This window comes from Thunnus albacares, chromosome 24, assembly GCF_914725855.1.
Source record: "Thunnus albacares chromosome 24, fThuAlb1.1, whole genome shotgun sequence".
NCBI lineage: Eukaryota > Metazoa > Chordata > Actinopteri > Scombriformes > Scombridae > Thunnus > Thunnus albacares.
The window spans coordinates 3,567,147-3,590,430 of record NC_058129.1 but is presented as its reverse complement, the minus strand read 5'-3'; the positions used below and the strand labels follow the sequence as shown (position 1 = coordinate 3,590,430).

Genomic DNA, 23,284 nt, shown 5'->3' with positions numbered 1-23,284 from the left:
GTTGTTTCTAGAGCAGCAATAGTAGTGTTTACCTCGGAAATTGACTACATAAGCACAAAAATGCGTCACTGGAAAGAAATCTAGTATTCCTGAGTGCAGTTGACTCACAATGTTTATACATAGTTCAGTTAAATTTTACAGCTGTCACTCACATTTTCATGTTGAAACAACTGAACCAATGTCTCAAACGGGTGCTTTAATTTTTAATGGCAGAAGGATTAAAACGTATAGACTGACTCTGATAGTTTATTAATATTATGAAGATGCGTTTGTGCAGATGGATCAAATAGAGAGATAGATGGATCGGCTCTGAGGATGAACCGTTATGCACTGGCAACAGGTATGTTCCAGTCATTTGAAACGCCTTTTATCGGCAGCTAAGATTATCATTAAGCTGTAGGAGCTTACAAACACGTTTTTATCAAAAATTCCTCCCACAGTGGTGACTGCACTCTCCTGACATCAACAGTCCATTATTTATGACAGCCTAATCAGTGCAATAGACAAGTGAAAACACATTAATAATACTCTTAAATATTTTACAAAAATGAACAGGACATTTTTTAATAACTAAAAGCAGGAGTTATAGCCTACATAAGTGATTTGATCAGAATATTTTCACAGATTCAGAGAGTAAACCAACTATTGAGCTACTAATTCATGCAGACTAATTGATAATCTAATCAAATTTTGCTCTCGTTTGAATTGAGTCTTCTTATTGCGTATATCTCCGCTATGTTATTAATTATTCATAACAATGTGGCAGCGCTCCAAAAGACACAATACATTCAGTGCAGCATTTTTTTAATATTACCGTGTCACCAAGACAGGTCTCCTCAGTATTTTTGCCTTCAAGTCTCAAGTGTAGTCGAGTCTCACAGCATACAGACAGCTCTCGTCTTAGCTTCTTCATATTATCTATTACTATTAGCTTAACGGTTCATTTTCAGGAAAAACAGGACGAGAGTCAGGATTCGGGACACCTGCTCATGCTCACTGAACACTCCTAAAGAAGCTGCTCCACTATTTTCTGATGTTATTTCCATGTAGCTTGTTTTTTTCCTGTATCGTGTTGAATGAAACCAAAGTGCCCATATAACCAACAAAACATATTATTTTCTCTACTGGCTTGTTTTCAATCGCAGCCGCACCGCGTTGCATTTCTCCAACACTTGAGTTATTTTGTCTTCACTGGACATGTTTGGTAAATTACATGGCTTTGAACTGCAGGTGGACATTCTGTATGACAGAACGAATTTATTGAACATATCAAAATGACTAAAATAAGATTGGTAAGAGAGTCATGACGCCGGTTTCGGTTACTTTTCGAAAAATTGCCAAGCCCTAGCCAGGGCCTTTATTTACCTCAACGGCTGAGAGAGAAGCAGACCTTTATTTCTAATTTCCTGTGTTCCCCGGTTAATGGAAACTCACAATGTCCTCTATGTTTACCCTTTGTCTTGATAAATTCAGTGTAATACCCATTTACACATCAGACATTCCATTTTGCCTCCCCTCCCCACCTATCATGAATGAAACACTTCCTCGAGAATTTCCACATTCAAAGTGCTGTACTCACAGCTTCCCCTTTTATGGGCTTTTAAAGAGGACATATCCTGCGTATTTCCAGGTATATATTTTAAATCTGGGGCTCTACTGGAATATCTTTGCATGATTTACAGTTCAAAAAGCTCCTTATACATCTTATACTGGCTCTTTATGCAGCCTCTCAGTTCAGCCTCTGGCTGAAACAGGCCATTTTAGCTCCTGCCTCTTTAAGGCCCCTTCATGATGAGCCCACTCTGTTCTCATAAGTTAGCCTCCAGCCGCTGGGGAGGCTACGTAAGCAAAACATGAAACAAACCATAATAACAGGATTTCACTTCTTTTTCTTGTTCTTTAGTCAAAATGTCACCTTCTTAAATAAATCCATACATGTGTGAACGGAAATCTGATCTGAAATATGAGCATGGACAACGTGAACAACACATGGACAAACCTTAGCAACAACCTTAGCAACCAAGGCTACAGAATGGATGGTCGTTTATGGGCATGCGTGATGAGCTGACATCAGCTCATCAGCAAGGTAGAGAAAATGTTACAAGCAGTGCATTCATGGCAGGTTGAAGCCCTGACTAGATACCCAACATCATACAACATCTTTGTTGTACTGATGGAATTAGTGCTGGGGAAATGTACATTATACCATACTTACCCCCTCAGTGTTCATTAGCCTTTATTTATTGGGGCTGATCATACCTCCAGCCATTATTTGCATACTAGCTTTAATATGAACATTTCCAGCATTTACATTGACTACAGATGTCACCTACACAAGTAAATATATTTTTGGGAGGGTGAACAATAGAGGTGGGGAAAAAATCGATTCTGTAGATATGGATGATTCTGCATATCAATATCAAAAATAGATTTGATAAATGTTAGTTAATAAGGTGAAGTTGATGGAAGGAAAAAGGCGGAAGTCAACTGTGAGGGCTGTGCAGCACCTGGACAGTCTACAGCACGCACACACTAGAGTTCATCTTAACAAAAGGCAGCGGTTACAAGCATGTTTTGAATGAACGTCTAAATAATTGCATTTGCAAAACAAACGTGAAGTATATCGTGAATACTTTCTACACCGTCACTCAGAGACTAATTTTAATGGAGCGGAGCAGCGAACCGGCAGAAACAAACAAGACCATCTGATCAACACACACACTACAGCATTAAACAACTCAAACCAACTCTGATGTCTGTTTCACCTCAACAACCCCGCGTCCACTCAGCGTCTCGGACATTCCCAGGAGCTAAGTGTAGCAGCAGAGAGGCTGCTCTCCACTGCTGGAGACATGACGTTAATAACAACACAGCAGAGCACTCCACCTCCCCCTCACTTTGTTATTCTCATACAGGCAGGAGACTATAAGATGCTTTCAAATTAATTCATTCATTAATCAATGCAGTTAACTTTTTCAAATAAAAAGGCTGCAGAACATTTATCTTATCTGCCAGTTATGTTTCATATTGTATTTCAGTGGACTAAGGACAGCAGTGAATGGTTTGGCACACAGATTACTGGAGCATTATTGCACCCCTTTCTAGTCATTAAATCAAGGATCGATTATGAATCGATCTGGACACCAAAGAATCAGAAATGAATGGAATCATGGGATTCCCACCCTCTTGTGAATAACCTCTTTTTGTAAAGAATCAGGAGGAAATGGGTATTAAAGAAGCTGCTATGTGATCAGTCCTTGCTCTCCATTTATTGAGCACAGGCTTGTTATGTGCAGCAGTGTCGGCACAATGAAACTATTTAATGCTTTGCACAGTCAGTGTGTCATAATGTTATTTCAGTCAGACAGCCAGTCACGGGTTGAAGTCTGGCGGGGGTGGAGCTGGTGGGGGTGAAGGGTTAGGGGATTGTGGACATGTTCCTTGGCACTGTAGTCTGCCTTGGGGGACATGAGACAAAGTGGAGAGCTTTTCACATACATTATCATCAGGATACTTAATAGCTACTACATACTTACACCATTATTCTTACTACTTAACAGTGTTTATGTGGATGTATTTTGCTTAGTCTTAAAGCAGCAAAGCAGCTTTTCTCTTACAAACAAATCTACTTCACTTGTGAATAGAAACCCAAAATCAATTTCAAGATTAAATTCAGGAGATAAGCCCTTTTTTTTATCTTCTGTTTCACTTTTTTCATGTCCAAGCTCTTGCAGAAAGAGCATCAATACAGGGTTTTTATTTCATAGCCTTGAATTGTAGTAAAAATATTAATAATTAATGTCAGCACACAGTATCTACCCAGCTTTGGGAGAAAGACAGAAGATACTCTGCTCTATGGATTTCTGTTCTCCCAACCCTGGTGCGCAAGGTCAATGTGTTTGTCTAACTGTCTATGGGTGTTGTCACTGGCTCTGCACTTCCTTCTATTGTTCCTTTATGTTTCCTCCTCTACAACTCCACCACCCACTGTCCTCCATCGCTGGGTTTGGATAATTAGAAAAGGAACTGTATTTGAGGCAGAAAATATTGTATACCATGTCATTATTTTTAGCCTTGTACCTTTTTACAAGTCACTATTATTAATTTTGACTATAAAAAAAGCTGAGTGATAGTGAGTTGTAACAGTCAAAGAGAACGCAGAGTGTCTCTTAACCACAGAGCAATGGTTTAATTAAAAATCCCCAGATTCAAAGTGAAAGCCTTTGACCTCGTGGTGAACAATGTTCTCCTATTATCTCCTATCAAACAAACTAGTCATGAAGGTTAAGACAGAAGTGCATCCGTGTACAGCACTCCAAGACGTCACAAACAACTTGTTGTATGCCGAGCCCTGACCCCCTTAGTTACCGTTGCTACACCTTTCATGCTTTCCATTCTCACATTTATGCAGTTTACATGAACAGTGGCAGATTCACCACTTGAAAATTCTATGTCAATATTTAAACTTTTTCATCAGACAAAAGCAGCTTCTCATCCTGCAGCCAGCGACTGTGGTTTTTATCTGATGATAAATGCAGGTATACAAGAGCAGCTCAACACATAACAGCTGCATTCTGCTGCAGACAAGACATCATCCCTTTCAATAATTAAGCAACAAAAGGAAACTGGAAACTAGTGATTTCTTGAGAAAATGGTATCTTAATATTTCAATTTTCATTCGGACTTCAGTATGACACATTTTTTTCAGGGGAATTTTGATCTGTTTTTCAATTTGCAAGATAAATAACCGGATCTTGCTGAAGTGTTTCAGAGTATATTTTTCCTTTTTTTTTGAAGTGTATCAGCAGCAATCTGATAGATCCCTGTGCAGCAATGGAAAAGTGGTAAAATATGAATGAATCTCTGCCCATTATGTCTCCCTGGTAATGTTATCATTCAGGTTTAATGGCAGAGCTGGTTTTCATTTTAGGAGGAAAAAAATCATGTTTCTCTGCGATCTGCTCTGTGTCTTTTCACATCTTTATACACATCCCATTTATTTTTTACATTTCATGCTCGCTGAAGAACTAAAAGCTATTCAACAACAAGACTTAGTTGTTGTTGAATAGCTTGTAGTTCGATCGGAGGTGAATCTACACACACACTAACATGCACGCTGTTATGTGTGATAATTACGTCGTGCCTGTACTATTTTATCCCAGAGCTTGTTCATACTCTTAACATGAAAATCTATGCGAGCGGAGCATCAGCTGCCCCGACGCAGATCTAAGCGCTAACCCTGGCAGTGCCATCCTCAGCTCATTGAAATTCAGTTTCCTCATCAAAATGAAAATTCCTCCACACACTTAACCTTTAGTTTGAACTCCTTTCCCACTCTGCTTGTACACAGTGTGCTTCCCCCTGTAGGCAAATCAGTCCCACAAAGCAGTAGGCAGTAAAGGCCCACAGGTTCAGGGCAGCCAAGGCCCACAGTAGGCCTGGGTTGATAGGCTAGGTTTATCTGTGGATGGGAGCAGAGGAGGAAAGTTGGCGCCGTGCCCAGCAGAGCTACCACTCCATCGCGTCACCCTCTGCCCACACAGGCTAGCTTGACCTTGGGCAGGGCACAGCCACCCTCTCTCTCTCCCCTCCATAACAGACGCCCCGCCTCCCTACCCCCCCACCCACCCTTCCCGGATAGAGGAAAGGGAGGAGCTGGGAGTAAGGGAAACAAACTGGCACATCATGTCTCCCTTATCTGAGATTATCCACAATGCAGGCTATGTACACAAACATACACACACACACACACACACACACATACTGACATTGGCCCAAACTATTTCTCCCTGGCATCGCTCTCCCTCTCTCTCCCAGACGTTCCCTACAAATCAACAAGCAAACCGTCTGTTTCACAACTGTATTTGCTTTTGGACAAGTGCTGGTTTTTCAAAACACACTGTGCACGTCGTAGCTTTTAATTTGATGCCACCCTAAGTTCATCCCTATAATCTGAAAACATAAAAAAACAAACTTTGAGCATAGGGCTGTAAATAAGTGCAAGCATTTCAGCAAAAAGGTTTTCTCAATACAATCTGCAAAGGTTGGAGCTTCAACGTGTGCGCCGAATATCCATCTCTCATTTTCTGACATTTAATTTTCTCGGCGCTGTGTTTTCATGGTCAACTTGCTATTTTTGTTTGTTTTTAATTAGGGTTGTCTCAAGCTCTAATGTCAACTTTTCTTCCTCGCCTCTATATGCGTATGTGTGGTGTCCTTCAGGCTAGAGTTTAAATTGGTATTTCTATTGATCCTCGGTGGTGAGAGGCAGCGGTCTTTGCTGGCAGACAGTTATTTTTCAGCTGTGTATTCTTCCTGTGTAGACAGACGCAGCACCACTATCAATCAGTCTCCAGCAGCTGCTTTAGCACACAGGAGGTGTTTGCGTTTTAATAAATATATTATGTGTTGTTTATGTATTTGCCTTGTTAGAAAAGGGTTGATTTTTTACATTTTTCTAGATCAGAAGATGATCTAAAATGTGCATATTAAAAGTGTTGGTAGAATGAGACAATGATCAATAAAGAGATGACATGAAATGGCATAAATGAATGAAGCTCCCTCTCTCCTCACTACACATTCTCATTAACACAAACTCACAAACTACCTCCACTGTAACACTTTGTGCTCGCCTCTTATCATCAGACTATATTATTCACTTTGTTGCTCTGCAAAGCAAAGTCCTATTTGCCAGAAACAGTCAGAGGATGAATTTAACTTGACTCAGCTCCAACCCGTCTATCTCTTCACAGCGGCGCAGGGCGAGGAGAGGGAATGTGCCTTCACGGACCAGCAGCAGCAGTGGGAGGTGGAGCGAGTGGCGGGGGGCGAAGGCCGGGTCTCCCCAGAGAACACCACCATCCGATGTGCCAAAGGCAGCCACTGTTTTGGCCTGTGGGAGAAAAGCCCACCAGGCGAAGTGCGACTGGTCAAACAAGGTATGATAGGAGAGCCGCTGCCAACAGGAATACATGAGCAAATAATACAAATGCCAGCAAACACCTTAATACACACATAGATTTCACCTTTAAGCTGACAGAACTCACAAGGAGGCACAGTGTGCACTCAGAAAAGTGGTACATTTAGATGACTAAGTGGTGACTAAGTTTTGAGGCAGCTTCAGAGTTGCAATGATTAGTTAGTTAATGGGCCAAGAGAAAATAAATTGCAAACTATTTCGATCATCAATTAATCATTCGTTTTTCCTGCAAAAGCGCCAAACATTCGCTGGTTACAGCTTCTCAGATATGAAGATTTGATGCTTTTCTTTGTCAAACATAATAGCAGGGGTGTAATGGTACATGTATTCGTCCTGAACCGCCACAGTATGGATGTTACGGTTGTCACATGCATTCGTATGAAGAATACGCTCTGTGACCCAAATGGTTACTGTCAAAGTAAGTTTAATAATCAATAATTCTAGAGTGTGAGTTCTACCCAGAATGTTTTGGCAGTGCACCACTTAGCTGTTGCATGGATGTATGCTAGCCGGCTTAGCCAAGGTAGCCTGGTTACCCTGGTTACCCTATAGTGTTGCTGCCGTCAGAATAACAAACTAGAGACCCCTAACATTGACTGAGAGCAACACTATTATTAAAATACTTTGTTATCTCAGTAGTGAAATGATACCTTGTCTCCCCGTCCCCCTCCTCTCACTGTGACGGTCAGCTTTGAGTGAAACTGTTCAGAACAACGATAAAAAATTGATTTCTGACGTGGTCAGACAGCACGTCATAGGAGTTCTGAGAGAGAAAATATAGTTAAAAAGTATGAAAGTAAAGTAGTGGTTTGGTCCCTCTGACTGATATATTATTATTATATATGACATCATTAGATTATTAATACTGAAGTGTGAAGTGTCAGAGCATCATGTTACTGTTGTAGCTGCTGGCAGTGGAGCCAGTTTCAACTACTTTATATTCAGTGAAACCATAAGTCAGCATAAAACAGCTGTCAGCAGGTGTCCTTACTCCTTGCTGGAAACAGAAATGTTTTCTTTTTCCACTGAAGCACAACTAAACTGTTTCACTAACATTTATAGCCAATGAGCCAAAATGTTATTTTCTACCTTTCTTTTTTTCCTGCTGTACCAAAATTGTACTGAACCATGACCCCAAAACTGAGGTACATCCCAGACCATGAATTTTGTGTACCATTACACCGCTACATGATAGTGGAATTGCAATGATTGTTCAATTAAATTTTCTATTTTAATAATCAACTTATCAGTTGAAATAATTTTTCAAGCAGAAGTGCCAAACGATTCTAGCTTTTCAATTGTGAGAATTTGCTATTTTTCCTTGCCTTAACATAACAGTAAATTACATTTTTGGGGGTTTTTGGATAAAACCAGACAAGTGCTGATGTCACCTTGAGGTCTTGGAAATTTCACTGTTTTCTAATCTTTTATAGAGCAAGCGATTCATCCATATATCAAGAAAATAATCTGCAGATTAATCGATTATGTAATCCTTAGCTGTACTGGGGGTAAATATAATGGGCTTTTTCCGCTTTTCCCAGACAGTTTTTAGACAAAGGATGAATTGATGAGTCAAGGAAATGAATGTCAGGTTAATGAATAATGAAATGAATAGTTAGTTGTAGCCCGAGGTGGCTGATAGGTGGTCAGAAGGAGTCAAAACTGTCCACTTGTGCGCTCCTCTACATAAACATACAACAGTTTGTTTGTTTTTTTTTTTCAATCCCTGTCTCCCTTCACTTTTCTTCTGTCAGGTTGCTGGACTCACCTGGGCGACCACCAGGGTTGCCGTGACGACCGCTGCGTGGTGACCAACCTCCCTCCGCAGATCCAGAACGGAACATACCACTTCTGCTGCTGCGGCAGCGACATGTGTAATGTCAACTTCACAGAGGACTTCCCGCCGCCCAGCCCCACCACTCCACAGCCCATCTGTAAGCAACACACACACACACACACACACTCTTGTACAGAGCATTTACAGCACATGTAGTCTTCTGCATGCTTTTGTTATTGTACTGTCATTAAATTTCTTGCCAAAGGATTCCTTTCTACTCATGTTGACACTTCTTTCTTTTGTGACTGGTGGTTAGCAAGCTGAGACAAACAACTCAGCCAGAGATTTAAAGCCAGATCTTAACCAACGCTAATACTTTCATGGTGTTAGTGCTTTTTATATGCCGACCACTTTTTAAAAAAAAAAAAAAATAGAGGCATGTAGTGAAACCTAGTAAACATGTAGTGAATTGTACTGAGAAGGCAAGCGTGATTTATGAAGTCCTTGATTGGAAATCTATTTGGGCTGAGAAATCGATTTAGACGGCTTGTATGAGTTACCATAGAAGGTTTTTTATTAGCCTCCTTTGTCAGACAGATAAATTGACTCAAGGGAGGGATCATTTTTAGCTTTTATGGATTGAATTTCTTGTAAGAGAGAGAGAATCTAACATTTCTGCCACGCTTCCAATCATCTCCTATAGAGTTGGATACATTAGGTGGGGAGGAGGAAAAGTAAAAGGAAAATGACTAACAAAGACAAGAATGCCAGAAAGCACATGGAGGCCCACACAGTTCCCAAACACAAAGCTATTAACAGAAAAGAATGAAAGGATGTTTGATATCATCAGAGCTGTCGTACCTACACCTACTTTTACTTACATTCTCATTCCTCCTCCTCCTCCTCCTCTTCATCATTCATCCACAAGGCTTAGATCTGAGCTTCCTGATTGCCCTTCACTGTGAACCTTGACAACTGTGAATTTCAGAGATGAATTGCACAGATAAGCTATTAGAATCCCTTTTTCATTGTCCTTGCTTAGAGCCAATGTGGAGTATATCCTCCAAAGGGCCGTGAAAGTGGTTGATAATGGATTCTGTCTGTATCAATGCCCGTCTGTTGTGTTTTTTAAGTTGTTAGCGAGTTCTTAGTAAGGCATCAAACAAAGCAAGCAGTTGTAATGTTAATTGTTCCTTCCTCTCAAGGTTTAGCTGTGAATGAAAGAAATGTTTGTGGTGTTGGTGGTGGTGGTGGTGGAGGGGGGGGGGGGGGGGGGGGGGGGGGGCGGCGACGGCGGCGGTGGCTCATCATCTCCCTTGCCTGCACATACGCGTAAACACAAACACACACTCTACCATCCATGTCGTCTCTCTGCATTCCACGGATTACAAGGCGTCTGCTCTATCAGGCTGTCTGCGGGCGTGCCGATGACTGTTCCGCTGAGTAGACAGATGACGAGACAAAGGGGAGAAATTTAGGGAGAAATAACCATTTGGTGTTAGAAGGATGTTGGACTTATCAGTGAAACTAAAGTTTAGGTTGTAATAGAACTCCGATTCCTGTTTCTGTTTTTTCTAGATTGTTAATTCCTGACATGTCTGGGCAGTTCTATGCCAGTATTATTAGAAGTAGGAAATGCTTTGAGTCAGTTGGCTGTCTGCGAGTGATCTTAAGCCAAGAATCATGGGTGACGACATTTGGGGCTAGGCAGTGATGGAAGAAGTGCGCCAACCCACTGAAGTAAAAGTAGTAATACGACGGAGCTGTTTCTAATTCAGGCTCTCCAATGTGATATTTAGATTCTTTTAGGAATTGTCTTTTGTATATACAATTTTAATCTGTAACCACAGCTGTAAAACAAGTGTAGTGGAGTGGAGGTACAATATTTCCCTCTAAAATGTAGTGGAGTAGAATTATAAAGTAGCATAAACTGAAAATACTCAAGTAAAGTACAATGCTGTAAAGTTGTACTTGAGTAAATCTGATGTATTTTCCATATTAAAGCAGGTGATATCATGAATATCAAGGAGCTGTTAATTGCTTTTTTGGTGTGGTTGGGGGTGGGGGGGTGTGTATGTGTGTTTTTGTCTAATGGTTTCCGGTGCAACCCTCCTGTTGATTATTAACTCATTGACATTGACATTTGAGGGAGCCTTGTCAACCCTCATGTGTGAATGTTGTTAGCGTGCGCGCCTGCTCGTGCGCGTACTAGAGCACGTGTGCATGCATGCTCATGCCCCCACGTCAGTCAAAGCCGCCCTCAGGCTTTCTAAGCCATCAATTATTGATAAAGCTGGTGTCTCGCAGCAGCACCAGTGTGTTGACTGATGTAACGGATGCAGGAGAGAGTGTTTCTCTACCACTGTGGACCTCTATACATAGTTTCTGCAGTGCATAGAGCAGTGGTATGTGAGAGCAGAGGCGAGCATTGGGTGTATGTGCTTATGTTTGTCTCCAGAGCAGCTGATGCAGAGTTTCATTAATCACAAGTACATGACAGCTGAAACTGCTGCCACCTCAGCTAACTGCTACCTGCAGCTGTAACCGAATTCATGTGAGCAGCTCTCCAGAGTTCTCCGCATGTTTACATATTTTCTTTCTCTCGCCCTTCCCACATATCCTCTGCCTCTCTCTTCCTGTGCTGCTTTCCAGTCTGTTGACCATGCTTCATGGTTGTTTGGCTTAATTGATGCTTTTTTCTTTTCCTTCATGCGCTTCACAGTATGCTCAATCTTCTGCAAACACACATACTTTTCACTACCAAAGACATTTAAATGTTAGTGTGTACGTTGGTCTGTGCGATCTGGAATTATTGACCCACTCTTTAGGAAAAAAAACAAAAAAATACATCATATGTCCACTTGGCAGTTCATCAAAAACCTTCCAGTGACATACAAGAAGTGTTTTTTCGACCTGTTTGGAATGTAGTGCCCTACTTGGGTTTTAACCTGAACAGCAGCAGTAATTACCAAAGCTGTTCTTTTTAATTAAGCTAAGTTTGCTGCTTTGAGTGGGAAAATGTTACAAACAGCTTTCAATACAACTATTTTAATACTAATTACGACCTCAGAGATTGCATTTCTTTGCACAAAACATAATAGGTAAATAAAATGTAAAATGGCAAAATTCCTACAGGTTAAAAACACAAGGAAAGAAGTGTACAGTAACAACAGCTATGCAGGCAGAGTCAAATAGTCAAGAGGCTCATGTGGCTCTGTGTTGAGTTTTCTTGTAAACAAACAGAAGTTCTGTTTACATGCAGTTTTTCCTCACTCAAACACACTGTGTATCTTTGAGGTCTAACAAACATGTTAAATGCATTTCCTTCCTCATAAAACATTTGCAAAGCTGCTAGATTGAAGGACCTCTGTAAGACATTCTAAACTGGGCATTTGATATTCTTGAAAATACAGCTGAAGCTGATGACTCTCTCTAGTTGTGAGTTTTTTCACAAAGGCTACGTTGCATAACTTTTTAATAATAATGTCATAAACATAATGTGGTGCTGAAATTCAGCACGTACCTTATTTTGCAGTGATGTTTTTTTTGCTATTTTTTGTGAAATCATCAAGTGGCTCTCTTCAGAAGCACTTCATCTGTATAAATAATTTTACCCAAATTATAGACAGACTTGAATCTATTCAAGGCTGTGTTGCAGTTGTGTTGTACTAGATTGCATCAGATTGTACAGGTGTACCTAATGAACTAGTCACTCAGTGTAGGGATATCAGTTTTGGTAAACGGCCTTCCTCTGACTCCTGTTCACAAATCAAAGGCCACTGCATGGTTTTCCTACATAAAGGTCACAGTTTGATTTGTACTTTTGTTTTTGATGTGTCCTCCTTGTAGACCATCACACACTGCGCTATGAAGAGACAGTAATTATCGCCCTGGCAACAGTCTCCGTGCTGGCCGTGGTTGCTGTAGCAGCCTTCTTTGGTTACCGCATGATGCACGGTGAGTTACCATGGTGCCATGTTGTGAGAAAGAGCAGAGAACACTCATTATTCAAGGATGTTTAATATTTTTGATAGTTTTTTTTTTCATGAATGGAATCAGAGCTTATCTTTTTTTTTTTTTTTAAATGTTAGACAATGCATCCATGTGTTGTGCAATTTTCTGAACTCTGTGCATGTGTGTGTGTGTGTGCGCTGACAGGAAATGGTAAACAAGGCCTGCACAACCTGAACATGATGGAGGCGGCTGGCTCTGAGAGCTCTCTGGACCTAGACAATCTGAAACTACTGGAGGTCAGTGCCCACATCAGCTTTTTTACATCCCTCTGCCCATCTCTGTGACTAGACCGACTCCAACTTGAAACATTTTTAGTTTCATACTAAACAGTCTTTTCATCCATTCAGTCAGTTTGTTTTCTGGCCCAGAATTGAGCCAGAGTGTTCAGTGTAGCTGTGTAGCATGCCAGCACACTATGTAACACTACTCTCACTAACCAAATAAGCCAAGAAAGAACCAATACAATTTTACAAATCAGGATTCAGTTACATTATTCATACACTTCCACACTGGCATATTGTCTCAGTTCTAGTGGTGATGTATAAACGCTCATGTGAAAATAGCATTAAGAGATCAAAAATGTAAATCCCCCCTCAACAGCGTGGCTCGCTTCATCCTTTTGTACCTCAGATGCTACAGATTTCTACCAGCCTGTTTTTAAGACGACGAAAGCTTGTATCATTGGTTCAGACACGTATTGTTCTGGCTGGCTTCAGCATCTCTACAGCAGGAAGTGTAAGTGTGAGGGAGGGAGGGAGGGAAACAAGAGTTAGAAAGAGAGAGGAGAAACCAAAGGCACACAGGCAAAAAAAAATACACCCAAAAATACATCAAGGTTTACTGTTACATTTGTCGTTTCAATGTGACTTTTATCATCCGATCACGGCAGGACGCATTAAGTGACAGGTCCAGGTGCACAAAAATAGGATTTTGCTTACACCGATACAGGATCCTGAAAACCTGATATGGAAGAGGGAGAGCTTATATTGTGATAGGAAGTCAATGGAGTCAGCCACAATGATAATACAAGCCGGATGAAGGGATTAAAAGACACACAGGAGAAATCAATGCAGCCACTAATTTAAAGAAATAAAGCATTTTTGAAGTACAGTTTAACTTTTTTAAAAAAAAAACTGTAGTTGTGTCATGTATAAGCTCATCATTTCTGTAATATGAAGATCTTCTCAAATTTCCAAGAGAGGTTGGAAAATATAATAATGCCCTGTGTTGTCTTTCTAGCTTTGTTGTCTTAACAAACAGCCTCCATTCATATTTTGTAAAGATTATGCTGGTATTTTTTTTGCATATTTCTTTCTTAACAATCAACCAGAAGCAGCAGTTTTATCAAACAGATTCTTTCTTTCAGCTGTCGTACCACACAACAATAACATTACTGACAAAATCTGAACTAGCACTACGCTGTCTTGTCTGTCTCAAGCACTTTTCAAGTCTCTGCAAGTTGGTTATCACACTGAAAAGAGTTGAAACCAGCGCTGGTGACTGACTGGAAGGCAAAGTGGAAAAAAAAACAGAGAAATCAAAAAAAGTGACGGCTTTAAAAAATGACTCGTAGTAGTATTAACTATACGTGATTTCTAGTAAATTGGCTAAAAACACAAAAAGCAGTGGTGTGATGTCTTGTATTTGAAATGTTAGCTGTCTCAGAAAATGACACTTCTGTGGTGCTTCTTGACAAGACAGAAAGACAAGCCAGCCAATCAGTAACGAACGTAACGATCCAGCTTCAAAGACGCAGCGATGTTCTTTCCCCTCTTTTGACATTTATTTAGTGCATTTCAGACTCCAGCTAGGAAGGATATCTTTTCAGGCAGGAGTTGAATTCACCGTTGTCCTTGTGCCTTATCAAATGCAGGCACACGTTCTTTCACATCAAACTCATTGGGGGGGGGGGGGACTATGCAGGGCGGGAAGCCAGAGAGCCGTACTCTCAGACAAAACAAAGTCCACTGCTTTCACTGTATATTTTATAGCTAGAGATAAATGTTTTTAGCAGACGTGGAGGTGGAAATCACACAGAAATAAATGCACTCCTGCATTTCTTACTCCCATGCAGATGACTTTTAAAACCAAATGTTTGGACGTTAATGGCATGGTGTGCTCTGGCTAATTCAGAACACTAATTGAATGATTTGGAACTGACTTTGGGCCATTTTTACTGTTTAACCCTGCTGTTAGCCTGTAATTTAGTTTATTTCCTGTCTCCCTTCTTCCTGCCTGGCTATCTTTATTTGTGTTTGTACCTCTCTTAGCCTTCCTTAATGTGTTTCTGCTTTTCTCCTTATATTTGGCACACAGTCTATCTGTATCTTCGCTTGTTCAGTGACATTTCAGAGTAGCACAAACAAAATTATCATTCCCTTCATTTTTTTTGGCTGGACCCCAATGACGGAGTCAGGCCAAACAAACCCGAATGTCTGTCTGTCACTGACTGACAGAAGCTGAAATGATACTTTCCACGTCAGCGAGGGTCTTCATCAGGTAAATTTCATCGTCAGAGAGTGTACGCGTTGGCTCTGTGCAGACATCTGATACCTGCAATTTGTTGTGTCTGCGCGGACCTGTCCACGCAGTCACAACACTGTCTTCCTGTAGACAGCCATCTACTGCGCATATGTGGAACATATCCTCCAAGCGGATCCCAGAAGGTAGTATAAACAGAACTACCCGCCCGTGATGTCCGCAGCTGTCCGTATACACGTCCACCCGGGAGTATAAATGAAGCCTGAGTGATGAAGGCACACCATTGGTCAGCCGAAGGCAGCTGAAGCAAAGTCATTTCGCACCAATTCAGAAGGAGTACAAAGAGTGCAGTATTATTTGTTTCACTGAGACGTGGCTACATAAACAGATACCTGACTCAAAGGTGACTATCCCTGGATTCCACACGGTTTGTGCAGATAGAGACACCACCACAAAATAACGATGTCCATGTCGGATGGTGACCAGGCTACAGACGTACATGGAGACGTTGTGTGTATCGCACACCGATGTAGTTCAAATGTACTTAGTAGGCATATTTTTATACAGTGCATTATGATATACACCACCAACACACCGCTGGTAGATGTTCCTTCCATGCACTGGCCTTAACATCGCCACCAATCTCTCATCTGCACTCCCAATCAGTGTCATTCAAAACTCCACACGGCCTAGCGGCAAGGGAAGGGTAGACTGCTCCTTCTCCTTCCTCCGATCCTTAAATTGGCACTATCCACCCACCATACCTGAGATGATCGGCCGGTCAACATCTGTCGTCACTCCGGGGAGAACATGATCCGATGAACTGATCTGTGCAGCTCTTTGGTTGTTTACTGCTGGCTCCAACATCTCTGTAGCATTTTGATATATGATATAATTCCCTTTGGATAAATGTTGGTCTCACAGATGAAATCTAACAATTGTAGCTGCCACGTTAGTTTGAATGTAAAGTGAAGCTTCATGTTTTTACCGGACTGAACAACAGTGCTGCCGGGGGCTCTATATGTACACATATCACCACATTTACATAAATATAAATGTATTCAAATCAATGGATCGGTCTATATGAAATTTTGTTTTATTTGATTAAGCTACGTAACAGTTTGGATTTTTATTCTAGCTACATTACAGACTGAATAACAGAATTAACTGCATCTCTCTGTCAATCAGGTTATTTTTTGTGAGAAAAAAAGTGTTAATGGAGCTTTGAGTTGAGATTATTTTGTCCGGTAGTTGTTTTGAAGCTGAGCTGCTGCTGTCAGCAAGGACGCTACTGTTCCAGTTGCAGAATGATGGTACTGCACCCTCCCAACCTCGGAAGTTTGTAGTCCGGAGTTCAACTTGCCAAGTCCCAACTTGGCGTTCTTGGTATTGAGAAAGACCTTATGTCAAATTGGCATCAGTCAAAGCCTGGCGCACTTTCGGGGGGGCTAGGTCACCACGTGTGACCACTTCCTGTATCTATCATTTCAAATTAAAAGCCCTCTAGCGTTTCATACATGGTCCAGCTTTGACGTCGTGTTGTTTTCATGTTTCTTATTACACAAGGGAGTGTTAAAGGTCCACAATTACAAAGAAGTCTATTAATAGATTTTTTCCCTTCCCCACCACCACTTCTATTCAGCTGATCGGGCGTGGCCGATACGGTGCTGTGTACTGTGGCTCTTTGGATGAGCGGCCCGTTGCTGTGAAGGTGTTCACCGCAGCCAACCGCCAGAACTTCAGCAACGAATGCTCCATCTACCGGCTTCCACTGCTGGAGCATGACAACATCGCCCGCTTTGTGGCTGCTGATGAGCGGACAGGCCCAGAGGGACGCACAGAATATCTGCTGGTCATGGACTACTACCCACACGTGAGTACTAGAGGCAGTAGGAAGTCTTGTATGTATGTATGTGTGTGTGTGTATAAAATACACAGACCTGCAAACCTGTCTATGATTGGAATGGAAAAATATGACAGCTGTGTGATTAAGTCAGAATCAAGTTGGTTTTTTTTTCAAGCTGGTTACGTTGCTGAGGAGTTGGAGGTGTGCAGCCTGTGCTCTTCATCTAACAGCTCACTGTGGCTGCTCCTTCTTGTTCCATCACTCTCTGAAATATTCAAAACACGTCATGCTGTCAAAATGCAAAAACTGATCACGTCTTTTTGCTTTTAGAACGATCAGACAGTGGCTACTGCTGAAAAATGCCAGAAATTGTATCAAAAATGGGTTGATACAGACCAAAAGGCAAAGAAAATAATTAGGGCTGCAACTATCTATAATTTTTTTGACCCGTTTAGTTTGGAAAATATGTGACATTTTCAAATTACTTTTTTGTTTTGACCAACAGTCCGAAACCCAAACATTAAATGATATAAAATAGCAAAAAGCAGCAAATCGTCACATTTTAGAGGCTGAAAAAAGAAAATGTTCTGCATATCTTATTACTCTATAATTAAAAAGATTAGTTGATTATGAAAATTGATGGAGAAAAATGCTGAAATTTTCAATTTTAAAAATAATACAGTTCAACAGAGTTAGTGCTCAGTCTGTCTGTTCAACAGAGAGGAGGATTGCCCCCTGACTCCTCAACAGGGGCTCCATTTAAGAACTATAATCCTTTTCATCCCACTTGAGTTTGCTGGCCTTAGTTCACGAAGGACTTGAGCGCGGATTCTGAGAGATGGACAGAGTAGAATCATTGTATATAAAAAGTAAAATCATTTCACCCATCTCAATTTTCCCTGCAGTTAAATTAATATGCAGCTGGTGCAGCGAAAGAAAGCATCAACACTGACTGCTGAAAGCTGCCTCTAGGATCTCTTCAATATTAATGTGAATGTACCTTAAATCTGAATATGTGTGCTGTACAAGCCTTCAGCCTCATAATTACAAATCATCTGACCCCCAGCCAGCCTATGAAAGGAGCCTGTTATGCATCCTACCCATCACTATAATGCATGTTGTCATGGAAACTCAGTGCACGCCAGGACAGGAGACTGGGACACATAATGCATTCAAGTAAATGATAATATAATTTATTTAAAACGAACAGATCTAATGTAATTTTCTTTAGTAGCGGATGCGCGAATTGGCTTGTGATTGATTTTTGAGAGAAAAGATTAAGTGTATGTGCGTGCGTGTGTATGTGCATGTGTGTGTGTGTTTGTGTGTGTATGTGCGTGCGTGCGTGTGTGTGTGTTTGTGTGTCAGGGTCCGGCCAATAATGGATTATCAAGGCTGATGGAGATAATTGAGGAAGGAAATTAATAATATCAAATATAATTCCTGGCAAACATTTTTGTGGAGATGCTCCTCATAAGACTTCATCATCATCATCCTCCTTGAATTCTACAACCAGTATTGCACCATATGCTTTTTTTTTTTTTTCTGTGAAAACCTCACAACTCAAGGCAACTTGAAGGCCTTTATTCAGTGATGATGTAACTCATTTTATATTGTGAAACTAAAAGTCAGAGCACAAGGTCAGCTTTTCTTTTTTTTTTTTTGAACAGCAAAGTTATACATGCAAAGTTCATCTTGCTAAATTGTCCTGACCTTCTTAGGATTTTATCTATGGAGGCGGATGTCATGGAATTTTAATTCTCAAGTCTAAAACATTCAGCCTGGTTCTGGTGCGAGTGAGTGTGTGTGAGATGGAGTGGAGCACACCACTTACTGTTTGACTTGTGTTTTGAAGTGGCAAATGCCAAGTCAGCTATTTCTTTCCCTCCATCTGTGTCTCTTCTTATCTGTCAGTTCTTGAAAGTGAAGCTGATGATTGATTTTTTTTTTCTGTACTCCCTCCACCTCTCCCCCTATCTCCCCTCTTTTCCTCCCCTGTCTAATCTTCCATTTTTATCTTGGACTATCCTCTGTCATCTCAATTTCTTTCCGTCACTCTCTGCTCCCTCTTTCCTTTCTTGCCTTCTCTTACTTTGCGTCCTTGCCTCCTGTCATCCCGCCATCTCCTCCCCAGGGCTCTCTGAGTCGCTACCTGAGCGGCCAGACCAACGATTGGGTGAACAGCTGCCGGCTCGCTCACTCTGTCACTCGTGGCCTGGCGTACCTGCACACTGAGCTCTTCAAAGGAGGTGAGCTAGAGGGCACAAGAACACACACACATACACACACTCACACACTCTCAGTTAATTACATAACTGCTCACAGTTTACTTAGGCTCAGCTGCTTCCAGCTGTTACAGAAACACAAACACATACAAAGAATTCTGGTGGAAAATGGAAAAGCTTCTTGTGTGTTTAGCCCAGTTAGTTTAGATTATCTAGCAGGCCGGAGTATTCCTGTCTCATTGACTAATGCTTGAGCCGTCTTACAACCTGCACGCTGCAGCTCCACGTGGGTCTGTTTGGCTTGGAGCACTTTGCATCCCTACATTTTGACAAACACACACGTACACACTGTGTGCACACCCAGCCAAGGGTATTTATAGACTGCTCTAGCTAGCCACAGAGAGAGAAATACAGAGAGGGACAAAGTAGGGGGAAGGCGGAGGCAAGATAGGGATTCAGATGACATGTGAATATCCCTGTGGCTCAATGAAATCATTCTCAGGAGGCAGAACTGACAACTGAACCGAGCTTTGCCTCTTTGTTTTTTTTGTTTTTTTTCTTTTCCCCTCACGTCACCAACCCTCATCCTCAGCAGTTGCACTCAGCCCTCCTCCTCCGTCTTGATCAGCATAGATATGCATCAAACAGGCTTAGAAGTGAGGAGGGAAGAACGTCCACTGACAGTAGCTGCAAGTGTGGAGAGTGAAGACCGCAAAGTTATTCTGTTTGTGCAAGCATGTGACGAATACAGGCAGAGGGGTCTGGGCTTGTAGAAAGAGAGAATGAAGGGGGGTATCAGACCAGAGAAGAGAAAAGCAGTGCTACTGTTTGTCAGCTCAGTGTGTAGCTGCTAACAGCAGAATCTCTTGGGCTTTAGTACAGTCGTCATCCTCCCCACTCCCTCCCGCACATCAATAGCAGGCAGCACATAACTGTGGTGACTGCCACAACTTCCAGTACTTCCCTCTGCCTCAGTGCACCCTCTGCTGGGCAGCAAGATACCACAAGCAGAGGCTGCTCAGTGATATGGTCTTAATCCCATTGTTGTAGATTAGATTAGAGGGTTTAGCTGTCTGTTGACAGTGGAGCTTGCTCTGGTGAACAATGAGTAATGAGGGGAATGGAAAGCTATATGAATGGATTTTCTGGATGTTATCATTCATTAGCAAATACCACAAATACTAGCTGAGTATATTGTATCTGGGAGGCAAAGAATTTTGGGAGTGCTGGACCGGTTTATATTTTTCATGAAAGATAAATCATCCCAATGCTTTTGTCTTGTGTCTTCTCCTGATCCTCTCCTCCTCCTTCCTCCAAGACTTGTACAAGCCGGCCGTCTCCCACAGGGACCTGAACAGCCGGAATATTCTTGTCAAGGCTGATGGTGCCTGTGTCATCATCGATTTCGGCCTGTCCATGAAGCTAACAGGAAACAGGCCAGCGCGTCACGGAGAGGAGGAAAATGCTGCTATAAGTGAGGTGAGAGTTAAGAGGACGCACAATTGAGTCTATATATATATATATATATATGAGTTCAGTGAAATAGAAAATTATCAGAAGGATGCAGCAGGACTGGGCAATATCACCTGCAATAAATATCATGATTAATTGTAATTGCAACAATTAATGAAACAATATCTTTTTGAATACAGCTGTGCACAAGATGCTCTGTCCTCTGTGTGGAGCGCTGATTAATGCTGAACAATAAATCAGAAATTATGACTCTGAGTAATATTTATTTAACATATTTGGTAGTCAACATTATACGTATGTGTTTACTGGAAAGTCAAAGTAAAATATGCTGTAATTTCTCTTGTGGAACTATCAAAAAAATTCATATTCACACTATTTTGGCTTCTGTTTCATTCAATCTTCAGGATGTGTTGGGGTGTGGAGCCAGTTTATTATACACGCTATAATAAAGCTGTTTTTTATTACAGCAGGCAGGATTGTGGAAAAAAACATGTGCGCAGTTATAAACATGAACTGCAGGAGCTAGCAGACTAACAACAACACTCCACACATAAAATATACAGCAGCTTCTTATCAGTTTACTGTCATTACCCTCTAGTAATGTCTTTGCACTCACTGCAGCCAATCAGCATTCCTCCTTCTCTGCTGCAGTTATATTAACAAGTATAACTACACTGATAAACGTGCCAGGCTGATGTATGACAAGTAGATATTTCACTGTAAAATGTCCCACAAATTGGCTGGACATTGGAGGACGTTGCAGCCACTGACCTCAGCCACAACATTATTATTATTTTTTTATTTTTAAAGTGACAGGCCTAACATGCACCGACTCTGCTGAGCTCAGCCACCCAGTCTCTCTGTATTTCCCAGCTGTATTTACATTTAGCTTTCTTTTTCTATATCAAGACTTGAGACCAAAGTGTCCACATGAACGACGTGGCATCTTTTTCCCCCCGTACCAGCTGTTTCTCATCTTCATCCACCCCCAGCTGCATTGCGCCAACATTTGAGATGGTTTGTCAGTCCGAGTTAGACTGGACACATATGGTTATTTACATCGTTTAAACAGCTAAGTGGAACAGTGCTGAGTCCAATTACTGTGTTTGAAATGATCCCACAGGGAGGATTTTTTATCAGTCAGTGCACATTTGCCTCTGTACAAGCAATGATAGATTTTCACCACCGATCCAATCCTTAGTGTGAACATGGATATGTAGTCATCACATAGAACCTTGTGGAAAGCTCTTATCTGATGTTCTCACCAAGCAGGAAAAGATTAAGTAGCAGAGTAAAGCTCGCAGTGGAAATCCAGTGTCTAACCTTGGAACATCCTACTTTATCACACCGTTTTCTCACCTTGTCTTTTTTTTTTTCGCTTCTTCTTTGCTTCCTCTCTGTCTCACATCATGTTTCATCACCCTCCTCTCCTAAACCCTCCACATCTCCATGTGTTCCTCCTCCATCTGCCAGGTGGGTACGATCCGCTACATGGCTCCAGAGGTGCTGGAGGGGGCGGTGAACCTGAGGGACTGTGAGTCGGCGCTGAAGCAGGTGGATATGTACGCCCTGGGCCTGGTCTACTGGGAGACCTTCATGAGATGCACCGACCTTTTCCCTGGTGAGACAGATGAGCTGTGTCTCGAATATACAAATGGCTATATTGTCTGAATATTTACACAAGGATGAGCCCCGCCTACACCACATACAGCAGAATATCATTAAATACATCTTTATTGTGAAGAGAGCCCACTCATACCTTATATGAATATTTATGCTACATGAAAGACAACCTTCCTCTCCCTGCCCTTGCCTACCTGTAGGCGAGTCTGTGCCAGAGTACCAGATGGCCTTTCAGGCGGAGGCAGGGAACCACCCGACGTTTGAGGACATGCAGGTCCTAGTATCCAGGGAGAAGCAACGGCCTAAATTCCCCGAGGCCTGGAAAGAGAACAGTTTGGTACGTTTGTGTGTGTGAGAGCAGAGCCAGAATTCAAGTTCTAATACTGAGATAAACATCGTCAGCACATTGTGAAACATGACGCTACCACTGCAGATATTTTTATTTTATGAGGACTGCCATATATTGAGTTAGAAATAGTTTCTATGATCTGATTGGTTGTGAGCCTGTTGTCAACCAATGTAACTTATCAATAGTATATATAATTTAATTTTCTATTGTGATAAGTGTTGATGTTGTTTATACTACTCGGCCCTAGTCTGGAATTTAGAAATCTACCGTGTAGACAGGTCAGTGATGTGGTTGTTAAATATTAAGAGTTTGTCTGGCAGGCGGTTCGCTCTCTGAAAGAGACGATGGAGGACTGTTGGGACCAGGATGCGGAGGCCCGCCTCACAGCCCAGTGTGCTGAGGAACGACTTGCGGAGCTGCTCCTCATATGGGACCGCTCCAAGTCTGTCAGCCCTACACTCAACCCCATGTCCACCACACTGCACAATGAGAGGTAAACACACATCCACCTCTGTCA

The 23,284-nt window shown here is 41.6% G+C and overlaps 1 protein-coding gene across 1 annotated transcript in view; it reads left to right on the top strand.

The window, feature by feature from the left end:
* Positions 1-23,284, top strand: part of LOC122976530 (bone morphogenetic protein receptor type-2-like) — a 35,502-nt gene that overhangs the window by 7,852 nt on the left and 4,366 nt on the right. Inside the window, exons 2-11 of the mRNA XM_044345065.1 lie at positions 6,753-6,938; positions 8,734-8,913; positions 12,606-12,713; positions 12,915-13,006; positions 16,894-17,124; positions 19,232-19,346; positions 20,641-20,801; positions 22,269-22,416; positions 22,619-22,755; positions 23,088-23,260. Coding sequence (XP_044201000.1) covers positions 6,753-6,938; positions 8,734-8,913; positions 12,606-12,713; positions 12,915-13,006; positions 16,894-17,124; positions 19,232-19,346; positions 20,641-20,801; positions 22,269-22,416; positions 22,619-22,755; positions 23,088-23,260 — 1,531 coding nt within the window. The remainder of the gene's footprint in view (positions 1-6,752; positions 6,939-8,733; positions 8,914-12,605; positions 12,714-12,914; positions 13,007-16,893; positions 17,125-19,231; positions 19,347-20,640; positions 20,802-22,268; positions 22,417-22,618; positions 22,756-23,087; positions 23,261-23,284) is intronic.